This window comes from Balaenoptera borealis (genome assembly GCF_965194805.1).
Source record: "Balaenoptera borealis genome assembly, chromosome: 14".
Classification (NCBI taxonomy): domain Eukaryota; kingdom Metazoa; phylum Chordata; class Mammalia; order Artiodactyla; family Balaenopteridae; genus Balaenoptera; species Balaenoptera borealis.
The window spans coordinates 59,238,436-59,256,519 of NC_138875.1; the positions used below are offsets into that span (position 1 = coordinate 59,238,436).

The 18,084-nt window shown below is 37.7% G+C and overlaps 1 protein-coding gene across 14 annotated transcripts in view; it reads left to right on the top strand.

Moving 5' to 3' along the window:
* ARHGAP28 (Rho GTPase activating protein 28) overlaps window positions 1-18,084 on the top strand; it is a 162,624-nt gene that overhangs the window by 106,869 nt on the left and 37,671 nt on the right. For all 14 annotated transcript variants that reach the window (XR_014233997.1, XM_082353550.1, XM_082353556.1 and 11 more), the window contains 5 exons: window positions 4,436-4,525; window positions 12,440-12,524; window positions 14,565-14,707; window positions 17,296-17,461; window positions 17,594-17,685. Coding sequence is in view for 13 of the 14 variants with exons in the window: in XM_082353550.1 (XP_082209676.1) it covers window positions 4,436-4,525; window positions 12,440-12,524; window positions 14,565-14,707; window positions 17,296-17,461; window positions 17,594-17,685 (576 nt within the window). In the remaining variant the exon portion in view is untranslated. The remainder of the gene's footprint in view (window positions 1-4,435; window positions 4,526-12,439; window positions 12,525-14,564; window positions 14,708-17,295; window positions 17,462-17,593; window positions 17,686-18,084) is intronic.

Below are 18,084 nucleotides of genomic sequence, written 5' to 3' on the forward strand. Positions count from 1 at the left end.
ATTTTTGGCTGTGTTGGGTCTTTGTTACTGCGCGCAGGCTTTCTCTAGTTGTGGCGAGCGGGAGCTACTCTTCATTGTGGTACGCAGGTTTCTCATTTCGGTGGCTTCTCTTGTTGCGGAGCACAGGCTCTAGGCACGCAGGCTTCAATAGTTGTGGCTCATGGGCTCAGTAGTTGTGGCTCGCGGGCTCAGTAGTTGTGGCTCGTGGGCTCTAGAGCTCAGGCTCAGTAGTTGTGGCGCACGGGCTTAGTTGCTCCCCGGCATGTGGGATCTTCCCAGACCAGGGCTCGAACCCGTGTCCCCTGCATTGGCAGGTGGATTCCTAACCACTGCGCCACTATGGAAGCCCCAACTCTTTCTTTTTATATTAAAATTATCCACAATTTGTTCTCTGCTGGTATTTCCAAGCTTTAGTTCTCTCGCTTTTTTTTTTTTTAATAACATTTATTTATTTATTTATTTGGCTGTGCCGGGTCTTACTTGTGGCATGTGGGATCTTCGTTGTGGCATGCAGGATCTTTTAGTTGCAGCATGCGAACTCTTAGTTGCGGCATGCATGTGGGATCTAGTTCCCTGAACAGGGATTGAACCCGGTCCCCCTGCATTGGGAGTGCAGGGTCTTAGCCACTGGGCCACCAGGGAAGTCCTAGTTCCTTCGACTTAATCGCACAAATCCTCTACTTTTGAAAACAAATCAACGTTCTGTTTCAAGAACATACTTGGAGCTTTCCGGTGATAAAACTTCGTTCGGTCTTTTCTCATCTTTTAAAATGGGCAAAAGATTTGCATAGACACCTCTCCAAGAAAGAGATTTGGATGGCGAATCATCTCATGAAAAGTGCTCAGTATCATTAGTGATTATGGAAATGCACATAAAGCCACGATGAGATATCTCTACATACCCTGTAGAATGGCTGAAATTAAAAAAGCTGACTGGTGCTAAGGATGCAGAGCAACTGGAACTCTCATACATTGCTGGTAGGAATGTAAAATGGTCCATCCACTTTGGAAAATAATTTGGTAGTTTCTTAAAATATTAAGCACGTACCTTCCATATAGACCCAGCCATTCTACTCATAGATAATATATATTCATACGGAGACTTATCCACAAATGTTTATAGCTTAATAGCCCCAAACTGGAAAGAACCCAGTTTTACCTGCAGCTAAATATATGAACAGATTGTGATATATCCATACAGTAGAATATTTCTCAGCAATAAAAAGCAATGAACATTTGATATACACAGCATGGATGGATCTTAAAATAATTATGCCATGTGAAAGAAGCCAGACAAAAAGGATTCAATTTCTATGAAATTACAGAAAATGTAAACTAACCTATAGTGAGGGAAAGAAGATCAGTGATTGCCTAGGGGTTGGTGAGGAGGAGAGGGAAGGAGGGATGACAAAGAGGCATGAGGACATTTGGGGAGTGCTGGTTTTGTTCATTGTCTTGACTGTGGTGATGGTTTCATAGGTCTATATATTTGTCAAAACTCATCAAATTGTATACTTTATAATCTATCTCAAGAAACCTTTACAAAAGAGTCCATATAGTATTTTATGATTTCTTTAATATCTAACACATTTATTTTGCAATAAGCTACTTACAATAAAGGAATTGTCTATTATAATATAGATGATTGTCTATTGTTTATATATTATACATGGTTGAATCTTGACTTTCAATCACAAATGCCACTAAATCTGGGCATTTACAAAAGATTTACAGAAGATTTACAACCTGTACAGAAGGCTTACAACCCAGTCTACAGTCCTTACAAACTACTCTACAAATCACTTGTATAGATAAAAGAAACATTTTCCTATGTGTAGTCAACATAAATGAATTAGTCATTAGAGGTGTTAGTTAATTCAAAGGCAAAGTAGTCGATCTAGTTTATTTCCAATGTCTTAAGTGAAAATCAAATAGCTACATTTGCTATTGATTTATAATTCGCTGCAAAATACAATCATACCTTCTGTTAAAAATGATCAATTGCATCTGTGTTTGCTTTGTAGTATAGTAAATCTAAGGAACCTTGGTTTAAACGAGTAAGAGTTTGTTTTAATCACAAAGTGAGCAACTAATGGTGGATAAACCAAGGCTAGTACAACTGCAGTGCAATGTAGTGCCAACCTTAGCACGAAACTTCTAACTTTCTCCTTTCACGCCACCACCATAGCATGTGGATTTAATCCTTGAACTTACAAGATGGTTAGCAAATTCTGGATCCCATTAGGAACATGTGCCAACTGACTGTTCGTCGTTAACAGAAAACCTTAGCTCTCCTGGAGAACCCGCACAGTGGCATTTCCCATATTGCTCATTGACCTACTCTTGCACACTCCTACATGACAATCTTCTTACTTTGGTTGTCTGAATCTTATTCCTCTATAAATAAGCTTTTTGTGTTTGCCCTCTCTGCAACTTTTTTGAATTTTGAATTTATAGCTGGAATTCTGAACTTTCACAAGAATCAGCCCCTTATTTCATTCATCTTGCTTAGAGAGGGGCAGGTGGGTTAGTGCAGTAAACACTCCCCAAATGCAAAATTGATGAAAGGAATGAAGAATTCTTCATCCAGGCAAAGCCGATTTCATTTTCAGCCGCCCCTCCATTTCTTTTGTTGTGGTCTGCCAAGTTCCTTCTCTTTTAGACCCCCTCCTCCTTCAGTATCCATGGGGGATTGGTTCCAGGACCCCCCAGGATACCAAAATCCATGTGTGCTCAAGTCCCTTATATAAAATGGTGTGGTATGTGCATATAACCTACACACACCCTCCTGAATACTTTAAATCATCTCTAGATTACTTATAATACCTAACACAATGTAAATACTATATAAATAGTTACTGGCATATGCAAAATTCAAGTTTAGTTTTTTTGGAAATTTCTGGAATTTTTTTTCAAATATTATCCATCCTGGTTGGATGAATCTGCAAATGTAGAACCCGTGGAGACAGAGGGTCAACTGTACTCAAACTAGGAGCCCACCCACCCCAAGGCAGTTAGTTCATTTTATTTAGACAGAATTGGGGGGGGCGGTTCTAGGGTTATATTTAGGGGCTGTCTGCATATTTAAAGAGGGATGGTCTACTTGACCTCTATCAATATTTTGTAAACAGCTCTTAACTGTTTGCCTGTGGCCCTTTCCTACTCTTTGTACATTCTGTTATTTTTCTCTTCTCTCTCTAAAAAATTTTCTTTTATGCTGTTTTCAAGTAGAGGTTTTTATTTTACCAAATCAATTCTATTAGCTTTTCTTCTAGAAATTTCTATCAGCTATGGAATTCTTTGCTGGTTTCCATTGCTGTTAACAAGCTGTTTCTTTAAAATATATATCTATATATTTTCTGCCATTTTTAGTGATTTGGGGTGAGGGGAGTTAGGTGATTGTCAGCTTGCCATCTTGACTTAAATTTCTTGTGCTAGATCTTGTGTTCTATTTGTTCCTTTAAAGAAAAAAGAGTCCTATGTTTATTTTATAAAGTAACACATACCGTCTATAGAAAATTTAGAAAATATGGTCAAGAAAGATGAATGACAGTTTTTTAAAAAACAAAATATCGTATGTTTTTATAAGTATCAAATATATTCGATTTTGCCATAAGGTTCCTTCAGTAAAGAAAAGAATATTCATTTCTTAAATTTCAGTAATGCCATTGTACACTAAAGCAAAAATCTACTTCAAGCTTTATAAATGAAAAAACAATCTGGTACTATTGTTATTGAATTCTAATCACTGTGAAAGGTAGTCCTAGGGTTTGTTAAAAAAAAATAAGATTAGACAAGTTAAGTTTGTGTTTGGCTGCATGTAATAGAAAAGTCAGAGTTGCTTTGCTTCACGTGGAGATGCTTAAGAGGGGGTGGTCCAAGTGTGACAGGGCAGCCACGTGATGCCCCTTAGCACAGACCCAGCCATCTCTGCCATCCATCATCCTCATTGGAGCAAGATGCTGGCAACTCCAGGCTGTCACCTAGAGTGTTGTCATGAGCATGTAGCAGCTGACCCTACTCTTTTTGGTCAGGAAAGCCTTAACTTTTCTGGAGGCACTCTTCGTAATATTACACTTACACCTCATTGACCACACTTGTCACATGATCACTTTTAGCTGCAAAGAAGCCTGGAAATCAAGTTCTCTGGTTTAACACCTCACTCCCTGGAACGAAACCAAGATATTGTTAAGGAAAATGGAATTTGTGGCAGACAAGAGCAGCGTCTGCCGCAGGGCCAGGGTCTGTCAGAGGGCCAGGCGTTTAGGTGGTTTGCAGTGATGAGCCCTGAAGGGCTGGTGCAATTGCCCATGCCCTGGCAGTCATAACTCTGTGTATTGCCACACATATCGAAATACGTACGCATAGTGGAATACACAAACATGTTAGAAAGTATTTGCCTGAATAAGAATGGTGCTTTCATTTCTCCATTTAGCCAGATGATGCTTCTTTCAACATTACTACCCTGTCAGATGGGTCCCAAGATGAAGAAGGGAGTTTTGCCGTTCCCAGGAGTGGCTCCATGGTAAGTCATCACATGCCCAGACGATTGCACGTCGGGGCAAAATTGCAAATTCAAGGCAAGAAGAAGCGATTTCTTTCAAACAGATGAGAAAAGCTTGAACTAACACTGTGAGGAAACCACAGCTGCCAATAGACCCATCAACCTTATAGCAATTAGGAAGAAAGAGACTCAAAGCTGAGGAATGAATAGATCAGTTTGAAAGAGGACTCCATAAATTAATACTGATGCAGTGTTCTTTAGGAGCATCAAACATGGAGCGATTTGTTAACTTCTGTCCCCTTGTCTGAGTTCATACAGATGATCTGTCCTGACTCTGCCATCTTAACTCAGAAGTCCTTTTACCTGCAGGATAAATTAAAATTTCCTCCTCCTGATATCGAAGGCTCTCCACTGTTGCCTGTGTGTCCAGCGTTGGATCTCAGGACTCATCCAAACAAACCCACCACTTACGACAGATTAACTCACGTGGCCTTGAGTAGTAGAACTTCTACTTTTCTTTGTCTCAAACTCTCGTCATTCCTCCCCCCACCCCACCTCCACTGGGAACCCCACTTGGTGTTTCTGTGCAGGAGCCCTGTCAGGGTGTGGCATAATGGACCAGAAGAAGTGAGAGAGCCTGTTAGATAAAGCAGTGGTTCTCCAATGGCAAGTTGATGGAAGGCAAAAGAGCACGACAAGACGGGCAGATGGAGGGGCACATTCAACGTTCTCCTGGGCAGTAGTTTCTCATCTGTTGTCGAGTTTGATACACTGGGTAGTTGATAGGCACAACGCACTCCCAGGGCACCCCCGTTGTTCAGGGAGATAATGCTATTAGCCCCACCTGAATGGGTTCTTCTGTTGTGTTTTTAGATTGTTGGTTATGAGGTGGTTTTGTTTTGTTTCATAGTGATCATTTAAGAAGCATAAAATAATGTGAGTGATTTTTGTCAGTAGCACTCACTACAGGTTATAGCACTGATAGGCTAAGGCTTACCCACAGTTTCTGACCTACTGGCTTTAAATTCAGCTGTTACTTTCCCATTTAAGACCACGCATTGGAATGCAAATAAGTGAGAATATCTCTATTTTAGAGATAATCTCCAGTTCACCCCACTTAGTGATGAAAACAAAGTAAGTCATTTACAAACTGGTAACTCCTAGAAATGAGGAGTTTCCTACAGTAGACCTTACATGGTTGTGCTGTTCCCCCATGACCAGGGATTCCTGTTCTAAGTAAGGCCTTGCCCAGGATCCTTCATTTTCAGTCTCAGCTGGAGGTACCCATGTGCCCAAGACTCAGCCCTAAGTCTTAGCCTCACCTCTACCTGTCTTCTCTGACACCTGTTGATTTTATCTTGTACATAGTTCTAGAATATGTCTATTCCCCTCTTTTCCTACAACTACTTCCTTAGTACAGAAACTCATCATCTTTCTGTGTTACTGAAGCAGCCGCCTAAGTGATCTCCCGGACTTTAGCTTATACCCTCCATCTCATCCTCGCCGTGGCTGCAAGTCATGGGTCTAAAATGCAAGTCTTGCTCCATGCCTGCAGCGGTTCTCCCCACTTTCTAGTTAGTGTTAGTGTTAGTTAGTTAGAAAGCTCCTGTCTCTGACCCCTCGTCTGCCCCCTGGCTGACTTCACCTGTTCTATAAGCCAACAAGAAAGTACTGTGTGTAGTTCTGTGCACACACCAAGCAGAACTTGAAGCGCGGTGTTTGCACAGTTGAGTTGCTAAAGAAGAGGAGGTTGGGTAGGCCTGTTTTCTAGGCTTTTCCATGGCAGCTCTGTGACCACAATGCTTGTGACGTTTTTCTGTTTCTTCATTCTTTGCTGGTTCGTTGATTCATTGATTTATTCATTCACCAAATCTTTATTGAACACGTGTTGTCTACAGATAGGATCCTTGAAGGTTTGACAGTGCAAGAGACAGAAAATGATCTTGCATGGCAGTTATAGATAAAGCTTCCTGGGGTAAGTTAGTCACTCAGATTTCGTTTTTGTTTTCATTTTGTTTTTCTGAAAACTGATTGAATGTCAGTAATGACATAAGTAAAAGTTTCAGCAGTAATGACACTCAAAAAAATTTCATTGGTACCTGTCTCTAGTGTGACTTACTTTGGATTGTTTGTTACTCATAATATCTTTACTTTGAAATGTTAAACAAATTGCTTAGTTGCTAAAGTAGCCCACAGATGCCAACTTAACTCTTTCTGCACCTGTACTGAAAATCATTCTAGAACTTCTTACCATGACGTAAACACATTTTTGACTTCCCTGCTTCTTGATTATAAGGAGCCATGGGCACCCCGGTTTGGTTCCCCAGTTTCTTCTACGTGGTGGGATTTCCAGTGATTCAGTGCAGTGGAGGCAAGGGCTTCAGGGGTCCTGGGCCATGATGCCTATAAAGGTAAATCTCGCCAACCTGTCAGGGAAAATCTCACTGACTGTTTACTGTCATCTCCAAGACTCCAGAGGCTCTTGACAACTTTCACTATTGGCATTTATGTTGTGGAATGGGATAAAGTAGATAACCTAACTTTATCTTTTTCGAGGGGATAGCCTTGGCTTGACCAACATCTTGTTTTTTCATTCTTTCATCTTTTTTACTTGTTTGATTTGCACCTTTATGATAAGTGAATTCTCTACATATACAGGGTCTATCCTAATTACTATGACTCTATGTTTTGTTCATTTAAATTTGTTACAAGTTCGCCATCATTGTTTAGAATCAAAATTTTCTTTCCTCTTCTCAGAAATTTTTTTCTTTCAGATGCATTTATATTGAGGCTATCACTACCCATTAAATAAAAATCTTGTTAGTACTCCACTAAGAATTTCATTGAATTTAAAGATTGTCAGAGAGAATTCACATCTTAAAATATTGAATCTTCCCACTGAGAAAAAATTGTGTCTTTCCATTCATTTGTATCTTCTATCCTTCAATAAAATTTCATATTTTCCTCTCATATTTCTTCCTACACATTTTTTCATTTGTTAGTTACTAGGAACTTAATAGCTTTCATTGGTATTTTAAATGGTAAGGGTTTTTCATGGTATCTTCTTGTCTGTTTTTGTGGATATACAAGGAAAGTATTTTTGTTACTCACAAAAGTCTCTCTTATAGTTTCCTTTCTGAAAATTCTTTTTTATTTCTTAGAATTTGTCATTTGATTTTATAATTTGTGCAGACATCGTCTGAAATACTGAAAGTTTTATTTGCCCACTCTTTAAAATACAGTTAGCCCTCTTTATTTTTAGGTTCTACATTCTAGGATTCAACCAACTGCAGGTTGAAAATATTCAGAAAAAAAAAAATCCCAGAAAGTTCCAAAAAGCAAAACTTGAATTTGCTGTGCACCAGCAACTATTTACATAGCATTTACATTGTATTAGGTGTTATAAGTAATCTTGAAATGATTTAAAGTATACAGAAGGATATACATAGGTTATATGCAAACGCCACAACGTTTTGTATAAGGGACTTGAGCATTCGAGGATTTTGGTATCCTTGGGGGTCCTGGAACAAATCCCCCATGAATACCAAGGGACGATTGTAGTTATTCATCTTATTTACTTTTCTTATCTTATTGAACCAACCTCAAGCACTTATAACATTGAATAATAATTATGGAGATCTTTTGATACATTTTTGATTTTCTCATGAATTCTTCTAAGTTTCACTATTAAGAAGAATATTTGTTCTGGGTTTCTGAGCCTTGTAGTTACTTTTATCAGGAGTAGAGGTTGAGTTATATCAAATGATTGTATCATCTATTAAAATGAATGTATTGTTTTTCTTCTTTAAAAGACAATTACTTTAGGAAATTACATTGATAGGTTTTTCTAATGTTGAAGTATAATTTCATTGCTTAGTTAAACCCTACTTGTGTTATATTATTCTTTTCTTATGCTACTGAATATGATTTGCTACCATTTTAGATTTTTTAACCACTATTCTAGTAAGTGGGGTTAGCCTATAATACATAATTTCTTTTTGTTATTACCAGAGTTATGCTAATCTTGGTACAAACATGTTGAGAACTTTGAATCTTTTTCAGTATTTTGGAGCTATTTATTAAACTTTGGTGTAAACATATAATCTGTAAAAACTATTATATACAGTTTTATGCCAAGGCTTGGCATCATTGAAGACCTAATGCTCTGACTAATTTTTCAATGGATATGGTTTAGGGATTATATTCCTTTCAATCCCAACTTGTATGAATTTGGTAATGTGTATTTGTTCTAGCAAAACATCCAGTTCATTTAAAATTTCATCCAGTTCATTTAAAATTGGTGTGTGTGTGTGTAAACACATATGTACACAAATATATATATATATATATATATATACGCACATTTATTTAGGTGCATAATTTAAATATTTTCTGTGAAGGTAGCTATTACTTCTTTTTTCTTCCTAAAATTTATGTCTATCAGAATGTAAATACTTGCCTGTGTTGGCAGTATTTTTTTTTAAAAGTCACTACCTTTAATTAATTAAGCCTACTTTTTCTATCGTATTAATTTATTTAATCCTTATTAATTTTTTTCATTCATTCTTGGGTCTACTTGGATACTTTTTCCTAGTCTCTTGGATTATAAACATTTTTCTTTTTTTTTTTTTGAAATATATACTCATTTTAATGTCAGAGACAAAAATTTCAGAATATCCCTTTTTAGAAGAATTTGCTTGGAACTTATCCATTACATCAGCAACTTTTTTTTTTCCCTGAATTTTATTTTATTTATTTTTTTATACAGCAGGTTCTTATTAGTCATCAATTTTATACACATCAGTGTATACATGTCAATCCCAATCGCCCAATTCCTCACGCTACCATCCCCAGCCCCCTGCTGCTTTCCCCCTTGGTGTCCATTTATTTTTAAACTTTATTATTTGTGTTTAAGTTTAAGAAGTAATCTGAATAATATTTCGGCTATTCACATGGATTTTTGGAATTTATTACTCTCATTGTCTTTAATATTTAGTTTATAATTTCAGATGTCATAGATGTCATCGGAATGCCTTTAAGTTCACATTTGGATAGATTTTGTAATTTTTATTATATTTTTTATTTCAAAATTGGTTACGTATTTGTCAGTGAATGTGGCTTATTTACGTTCAGCTCTGGGGAATTTGGCACAGTGGATGCAAGAGGTGGATTTATCAGTTCTGATCTCAGATGCAGAAGAGGAATATGGGGAGCCTTATTGTCTGTAATGACTGAAGCACAGGCAGATTTAGTATATAGAGTTATAACACATAGATTGCAACCATGAGAAAAAAAACCAAGCAGCCAGTCAGGAAGGTCAGAAACATCTTTTGAGTCGGTGAGTTTCTCCTGTAAGTAATGAACATGGAAAATATTTGGTATGGTGTTTCTTTAATGTGAAGGAAATATCAGATAGTCAAAGTCTAGTTTTAAGAGAACTCAAGCAGATAGTGCTAACCTTCTAAATGTTGGAATTTAAAATAATAATCCTTCAACCCTTACTCTCCAATCCCAGTGCAGTAGGATTTGGGCAGCAGAGCAAGTGTTGTTAGCTGGGAAGCTTTGCCTCTCCTAAAGCAGCTGAGCCCCCAGTGGGAAACTCTAGTGGTTGGGCATGTAGGGAAATGGTAGGATCCATTATGGACAAGCTAAGGAAGTTTGTTTTAAATGGGAGTGGGATTTATGTTTGAAATACATTAAAATCACTAGTAAAAATATTTTAAAGATTCTAATATTAATATGTTTAATGAGTAAATGGATGTTTTAAAATTATGAATACCAAACACTGAGCCTTTTCATTCAACCTGTTTCAAAACTCATGGTCCCTTTATTGGCAGAGAGATCTTCCTTTTCATTTTCACCAAGTCATCCCCTTGCTTTAACACATGAATGTCCTTTTGTTTGTTCTGTTGTGTTTTAACCTTTATGAGTCTAAGTCTGAGAATCTCTACCTGGCTTTCAAAACCTTCTTGACTAACATATTTCTCATATTTTTCTAATACCTTGTCTCAACTCCTGGCAAATCAGGCTCTCCATGATCCTCTCATGAAGCCAAAATGCTTCAGATTTCCATACCTGAAATTTATAATTCCATGTCTGGCCTGAATGCTTTGCCCACCTCCCTACCTTTGTAAGTCCTTTTCATCATTCCTTGAGTTCCAGTGCAAGGTCAGCCACCTCTTCAGTGAAACCTTTTGGGTGGCACCTCTTTCCTCTCCTTTACTCTCCAGTAAACACTAGTAGTGTAGAAATTAGCTCTTAAGAGTAGATTGTCTTTTAATAATGTTCCATAAATGTTACTCTCTTCTCCTCATTATAAATAGCTAAAGAGCAAGAGTCACGATTTAAATTTCTGCTTCCCCCAGGAAAGTCCCAGAATAACTTATATTACAAAAAGTGGGACCTCATTCAATACTATAGGCTGGCTGGAGGCCAGTTAAACCAGACAGCAGATGGCACTTCTCCACTTTACAGATTACAAAATTGACATTTAGTCCATTCAAGGATCCCAAGCCATCAGCTTCAAGCCTTACATGAGTGTTTCTCAATTTTCAGGAGTGTTCTCTTCTATAGATGAATTATTACAAAGTTTAATAAAACATTTCTTTCTAGAAAAACATAAGGAAACCACTGAAAAGTGTTCCACATCTTTTTAAGGATTTTAGTGCATAGGTAATCTTTATTCTGTAGTGTTAGTTTTTAGAGCCACCAATTACATAATTGAGCATCTGTGTTTTAATAGTTGGTAATATATTCACATTCTGTTTACACAATAATATATGTCATCTCCTTTGGAATAAAATAGGAAAAAGAGAACGCAAAGCTCAGCATTCGAGATTCCCTTGTGCAATTTGTATTACATGATAAAGGATCTTTCATGAAGCAGGTGTTCAGTTCATATTGCTAAATAAATATGAGCATAAAAGAAACGACATCAGGCTCTAGGGAAAAAAGAACAGACTTACGTATGAAGAGCATAAAAAAGATTCTTGATGGAATAGCAGATTTTCACCCTCACACATACTCACAGCTGATAACTTCCACGTTAAAATTTATATTGGTAGAAATGGTAGAATTTGTGTGTAAGTTTTTACTAGTACCCATCCAACCTAAGTTAGAGCTCTACAAAGCTCTACAGAGCTCTACAAAGTTAATTACTCAACTTCTGATAACACTGCAGGGGAGTGCAGTGCTTTGGCAGTATTGCAGTGAAGAAAGTAGGAAATTAATTAAGAGAGGACACTGAACTAGAAAACGTACTTAAATTTTTGGTAGTTATTATCACTCTGTATTTCCTAGTGAAGAAGTTAATGTATGAGTATATTAATAGTAGCTAACCCTCATGCAGTACTCACTATGTGCCAGATATTGTTCCATGTGATTTATAGTCATTTAAAATTCCTAATAGCTTGTTGAAATATGTTCTGTTATCATCTTCATTTTACAGATCAGGAGATTAAGCAATAGAGAGTCCTGTAACTTGCTTGAAGTCACACGAAGTGGAAGAACCAGGATTAGAATCCAAGCAATCTGGCTCCAGCATCCCTGTTATTAACCATCTAGCTATGTCATGACTTAGAGTTTACGACCAAAATGTGTGACCAGCTGCATCAAGAATAACAAATATAATAATCGTCAAACTATGTGACATCAAGCATTGTAATTTTTACGTTAGGAACTGTATGACAACAAACATTTAAGAAGATGTGGTTATTTTGACCTTGACTTAGTTCTCTTTTGAGAAAACTGTGTGAGCTGTACAGGTCTGAACTGAGTGAGAAAACAAAGGAAATCAGATGCAAGCCCTTCATGGAATCAAGAATTGCTTTTTGTGAAAAGAATTCAAATATACTGCAGAACATAAATCAGGTTGAAACATAGGGTAGACTGTATTTATGATAAGCTGTTTTGTGTTCGTCTTCCCTTGTTTCACAGTCTGTCCTGGAGACTATTCCAGATGTGCCAGCTCATTCCAATGGCTCAGCAGACCCTGGACAGTCAGTGCAGAACGCAGTGAGTGGTGAGTGACACAAACTCCTACTGAGCTCAAGCTGTGTCTTTTTGCTTCTGTGCTGGCACTCAATTCAGTGAGCAGTGAATTTCTGAAAGCAAAATGTAAGTGTGTTTTCTCCCCTTTTTGATTCTGTCACCCGGGCCTGTCCTCCCATCACCTCCAAACAGCCCATCTGTCATACCAGACGAAACTAATTGAGCCAGATTGGAAGCAGAATCTTTTCCACCTTTACTCCCACTGCATCATTTAGAAACTACTCATTTAGGCAGTGTCTTTGATTTGGGGCCTCTCTCACAGGTAATCTGGATCTGCTTAACAGTATCAAGCAGACCAGGAAGTAGACCACTTCCAAGAACCTGTAATTATGCTCAAGTAAATGCAGCAGCAGAGCAGCTTGTGATATACAGAGTAACAGGGTTAGCTTTTAAATGGGCCTCTTCCACTTGAGCATTGGATACTCTGCATGAGCTCAGTATGGAATCTCAAATCCTCCTTGTTAGAAATAGGCCCCTTTAGGCCACACTTTTGTGATTCCTCAAAATTTTCCCTAAATAATGCACCGTCTTCTCAGATACAGCAGAACCCCATACTTGCAACATTAGCTTCAAAACTCAAATAAGTTGGGGTGATGAAAATGTTCTAAAATTGATCGATTGTTGTACAACTCTGAAAATATCCTAAAAACCATTGACTATACATTTCAAGTAAGTGAATTCTAGGCATGTGGATTACATTTTAATAAAGCTGTTTCCCAAAAAAAAGAAAAATCGAAGAGAATGGATTTGCTGTAAATTATTCCGCATCATTCTATTTGCTGCCATATTGTTATTCAGTTCAACTCATACCACTGAAAGATAAAAGTCTACCTGGAATAGTCTGGTGATTTGGAGTATCGGCCTGTATAATCAACACTGTCCAAAGAATCTGTCCATAGGTCCTTAAGAAGTTAGCGTTTTATTTAACAATTAATCTTACTCTGATTTGCATGCAAACCTCTGTATGATGAGTGAAAATCTTAACTGTGCCCTCATTATTTTCTAAGTTCTTACTGTATCCATTTATTGTGTTTTAATTCAGTATAACTGTTTAGAATTTTAAATTCGTTGATTTACAAATTTCTCCGTTAAACTTTTAATTGAGATTAACTAGGTCTTCTATCATTTCTATCTTTTGTTCCTTTTGTTCTATTTGGTTTTCATTTAGTCACTGCCTATAGAAGAGGGTAAAAGAGATGAGCTCTTTTTTTTGTAATCAAATAATTCTTTTCATGACATATGAACAGTTTTGCCCGGCAATGAAACAAGATCGCAAGCCAAACTCTTAGTCAAAAATCAGATTTAGGTTTACTCAATTGATTTCACTTGTTTTTGGTAAGGAATCTATTGTCTTAATTTCAGACTTGAGAGAAACATGGATATGGGACAGTACTTGTCACCTGTTTAGCTTTGCAGTGTGCATCATACGAGGTCAGGTAACAATACAAAATCACAAGAATTAGGATTAATTCACCTGAACGAATCTAGTAGTGAAGGGCAAACTGAACTTGAACAAATCTTAAGAGGCACAGTTCCACAGTTTGGGAAAAAACCCAAGAGGAATGAAAGTAGGCAGGAATTTTCTGTGGGGCCTCCACCCTTTCTCCCTCTGCTTTAAGCTTTTGCTTCCCCAATAGCAGCAACGTTGGGTCTGGATGGACTTAATTTTAATATCATGAGAATATATAGAAATATTTCATTTTGGACTTTCTAATAATCTAATAATCTTCAATGCTTTTCATGAGACATAAACATCCAAAATTAAAAACATCAGATTAAATAGAAAGTTTGTTTGGATAGCGATTATAGAAGTTTGTTCATGTGGAAATCTGATGACACTACATTAATTGCTTAACTGAAATCATTCTGGGTGAGTCTAATGCTTTTCCTGGGATGTAAACATTCTAACGTGCTTATGGATTAACTTGTAAATATTTTGTGCTTATTTTACAGTAAATGGTATTGATTGATTAAATGGCGTATTAAATATTCCACATCCTCTGTTCTGTAGATGATGAATATCTGGAAAAGGACATTCCACTACAAGCTGAAGAGCTGTCCTTTGAAGTATCTTATTCAGAAATGGTTACAGAGGCTCCAAAAAGAAATAAATTTAAGAAGTCAGATTTTAAGAAAGAAGACTATGTTTTACCTGTAAGTAAAAACCTTTCATGATTATTCCAGTAGCTTCCTGTGACTTCTCTGTGGGACAAACTAGGATTTTTAAAAAATTTCTTTGTGTGTGCACAAGGGCATGGGGAGAGGCCAGGCATCAGTGTTGCATCACACCAGGGACATTATTTGTTGTGCAGTACACAGCCTGCCTGGCTGTACCTGGCAGCCCTGGGTTGAGGAAGAGCTGCGAGGGTGTATGCTTGAGTACTGCTTTATAGATGAAATAGGATTTCCACTTGGCTTGTGTGCTTTCATGCACTTTATATCCTTACTTATAGGTTGATGCCGATTCTAACTGTAACTGTACACCTACTTGTGCATTAGAAACCACATGTCATGGTGGGGCACTGCAGAAAGTCACAGTCATTAACAATAAGAAGTGAGAGCTTATAGGGCAGACACTAAAAATTCATCAAAAATAAATTCAAGAATTTGTAATATTATTATGGGATGGGAAAGTAGAGCTACATACTTCATTAGCCTGAAAGCCTCATTATGTATATCCAGGATAATGATATTCTGAAAGCCCAATACAGGAAATATGCCACGCTGATCTATTTGCTACTCAGTAAATGCATTTGTGAAGAGTTCAAGTTGTGGAGTCATGAATATTCTGTGCTGATCAGGGCTGGAGGCATGATGAGCTGGGCTCAGGCAGTTTCAGGGCTAGAGGAATGAGTCATCTAGAATCAGGCAGAGGCTTTGCCCCAGGTGGCCTGGACCATTCCTGTGTTGGAGGGGAAGAGGACAGGGCAAGAATTGTAAGATCCGGGCTTCCCTGGTGGCGCAGTGGTTAAGAGTCTGCCTGCCAATGCAGGGTACACGGGTTCGAGCCCTGGTCTGGGAAGATCCCACATGCCGCGGAACAACTAGGCCCGTGAGCCACAACTACTGAGCCTGCGCATCTGGAGCCTGTGCTCCGCAACAAGAAAGGCTGCGATAGTGAGAGGCCCGCCCACCGCGATGAAGAGTGGCCCCCGCTTGCCGCAACTAGAGAAAGCCCTTGCACAGAAACGGAGACCCAGCACAGCAATCAATCAATCAATCAATCAATCAATAAAATAAATAAAATAAAGGAATAAGATCCAGCAGGTGCCTTCTATGGGCCAGACACTGCAGTAGGTATTCTAGTTCTCATCATCCTAGTGATTGCTCCCATTTTACAGTTGAGGAAACTGAGGCCCAAACAAGCTAAGTAGCATATCCAAATCTTCACAGCTAATAGGAGGCAGAAACAGGATTTAAACCTACACGTATCCATCTTCAAAACCCCTCCTGGACCCTATGCAGCCTCTATGTCGGAGGGCACAGTGGCATTCTGGGACAAAAGAGGGAACCCAGCTCTGGGACTCTGGTTGCAGGGGGAGTCCCTCTGAATCTTTGGAGAGAATTGTCCAAGAGAGGATGCTGACCCCCAGTCTCCTCATCATGTCTGTCTCCTCCTGAGTTTGGGCTCACCTGGGGTGCAGGGCAGCCTCCCATGAAGAGCTCTGCATAGGGTGTAGCACATAATGTCAGTAATTGCTCAGTAATGATTGCAGTTCTTGTTGTGTTGCTGTTGTTGTTATGTGTTATTGTCATGTGGGGTCTTGGTCTCAGAAAGAAGACAAAATAACCAAGTGTTTAATAGCACAAGGTATGCCTCAGACCACACCCTATGTTTTGTTGTTTAGCTTTTAAATACTTGGAATTTCAAAGAACAGCTGTTGAATGAATGAGTAAATGAATGAATGAATGAATTGGTAGATGCTTTAAAAATCCCAAGGAAGCTCTAGTTTAGGGAACGCCTATGGAGAATGTATACTTACAACATTGTAATTTAAATAACTATTGTATATTTCTACTTTAGCCATTTTCTTTCAATACCAGGTTTTCTGAGAGCAAAGTATTTGTTATACATTTTATATATATACTTAAATATAAAATTTATATTTTACTCATTATGTAATTATATATTAACTTATATAATACCTATATTTTATTATTATTACTTATATGTAATATTTATGTTATTTATTACAAGAACAATCTCTTGTTTTTTAAAGGTCTTACTTCTTACAGTCTTCACAATATTTCTGGACTGTTGAAGGGTTTTTTATTGTTCTTTTACTGTATTTTGTTTCCTAGTGTGGAAACGGAGAATATAACAATATAATTGGCTTCAAAATGATAGTAGAATTATTTGGCACTTTCTATGCATTTTTCTTTTTTGAGAATATTTTGAATTACCTAAATTTGATTTTTAAGGTAGAATAACTATTGTCTCAGCAAGCAGGTGCAATCAGTTTCAGTTGAGAAATTACCTACAGTCTTTACATCACAGATGTGATGATGACGTTATGGTATACTCAGATCACTGTTTTGTTTCCATTTAGTGTAGTAGTGATCTGCAGATGTTCTAAAAATCATATTCATAATCTTTCTATGATGCAGCATGCGCCTCAGAGATTTTTTTTATGAATAGCATGTCTTGCTATACAGATTTAGAATGTCCGGGTGGCATTTGAATGAAGGTATAATAATTTTCCTTTGCCATAAAAAATAAATATCCTCAATATGTATTTTAGAAATTCATTGTTCAGAAAACCAGATTGGGCCTAACTGAAGCAGGAGATCTGTCTGCTGAAGACATGAAGAAAATCCGCCATCTCTCTCTGATTGAATTGACGGCCTTTTTTGATGCCTTTCGTATTCAACTGAAAAGAAACAAAACGGAGAAAGTAAAAGGACGAGGTATTAAGACTTATTCTGAAAACAAAACAAAACAAAACAAAAAGACTTATTCTGGCTTTAACACTTTGATACGTGGGAATAAGACGGTGCTTTTCTGATTCTTTTTTCTTTCTCGGCTATCTTACAATGAAGACAGTGGGATTTTTGGAGTTCCTCTTACAGTCCTGCTGGAAAATGACCGAAGGAAAGATGCTGGAGTGAAAGTTCCCCTTGTGTTACAAAAAGTGAGTTCAATGTAAATAAAGGGGGAGTTAATAGAGCCCTGTGCTTGCAATGTGCTCTTTGTAAACCCACTGATGAATTTTCCTTTAGATTTAAAGACACTAAAGCCCTATTAGGACTTGGGCCTTGGTGATTTCCAGGTTTCCTCCATACATCCACATGACATCCACAAACACTTGGGCATGTCTGCCTTGCTGAGAACTTCTGGAGCCTGTTTCATTGTCTGATCATAAAGCATCAGGTGATGGGCGCAGATGCTCTGTCACATGGCTTCCTTCAGTTATATTTCTTTGAATATTTAAAAAATGTTATTTGTGTGTATGTATGTGTTTGTGTGTGTGTGTGTATTTGATTATTCTGTCCTGTATAAGAGATGACTTAATTATTAGCAGTCCATTTAC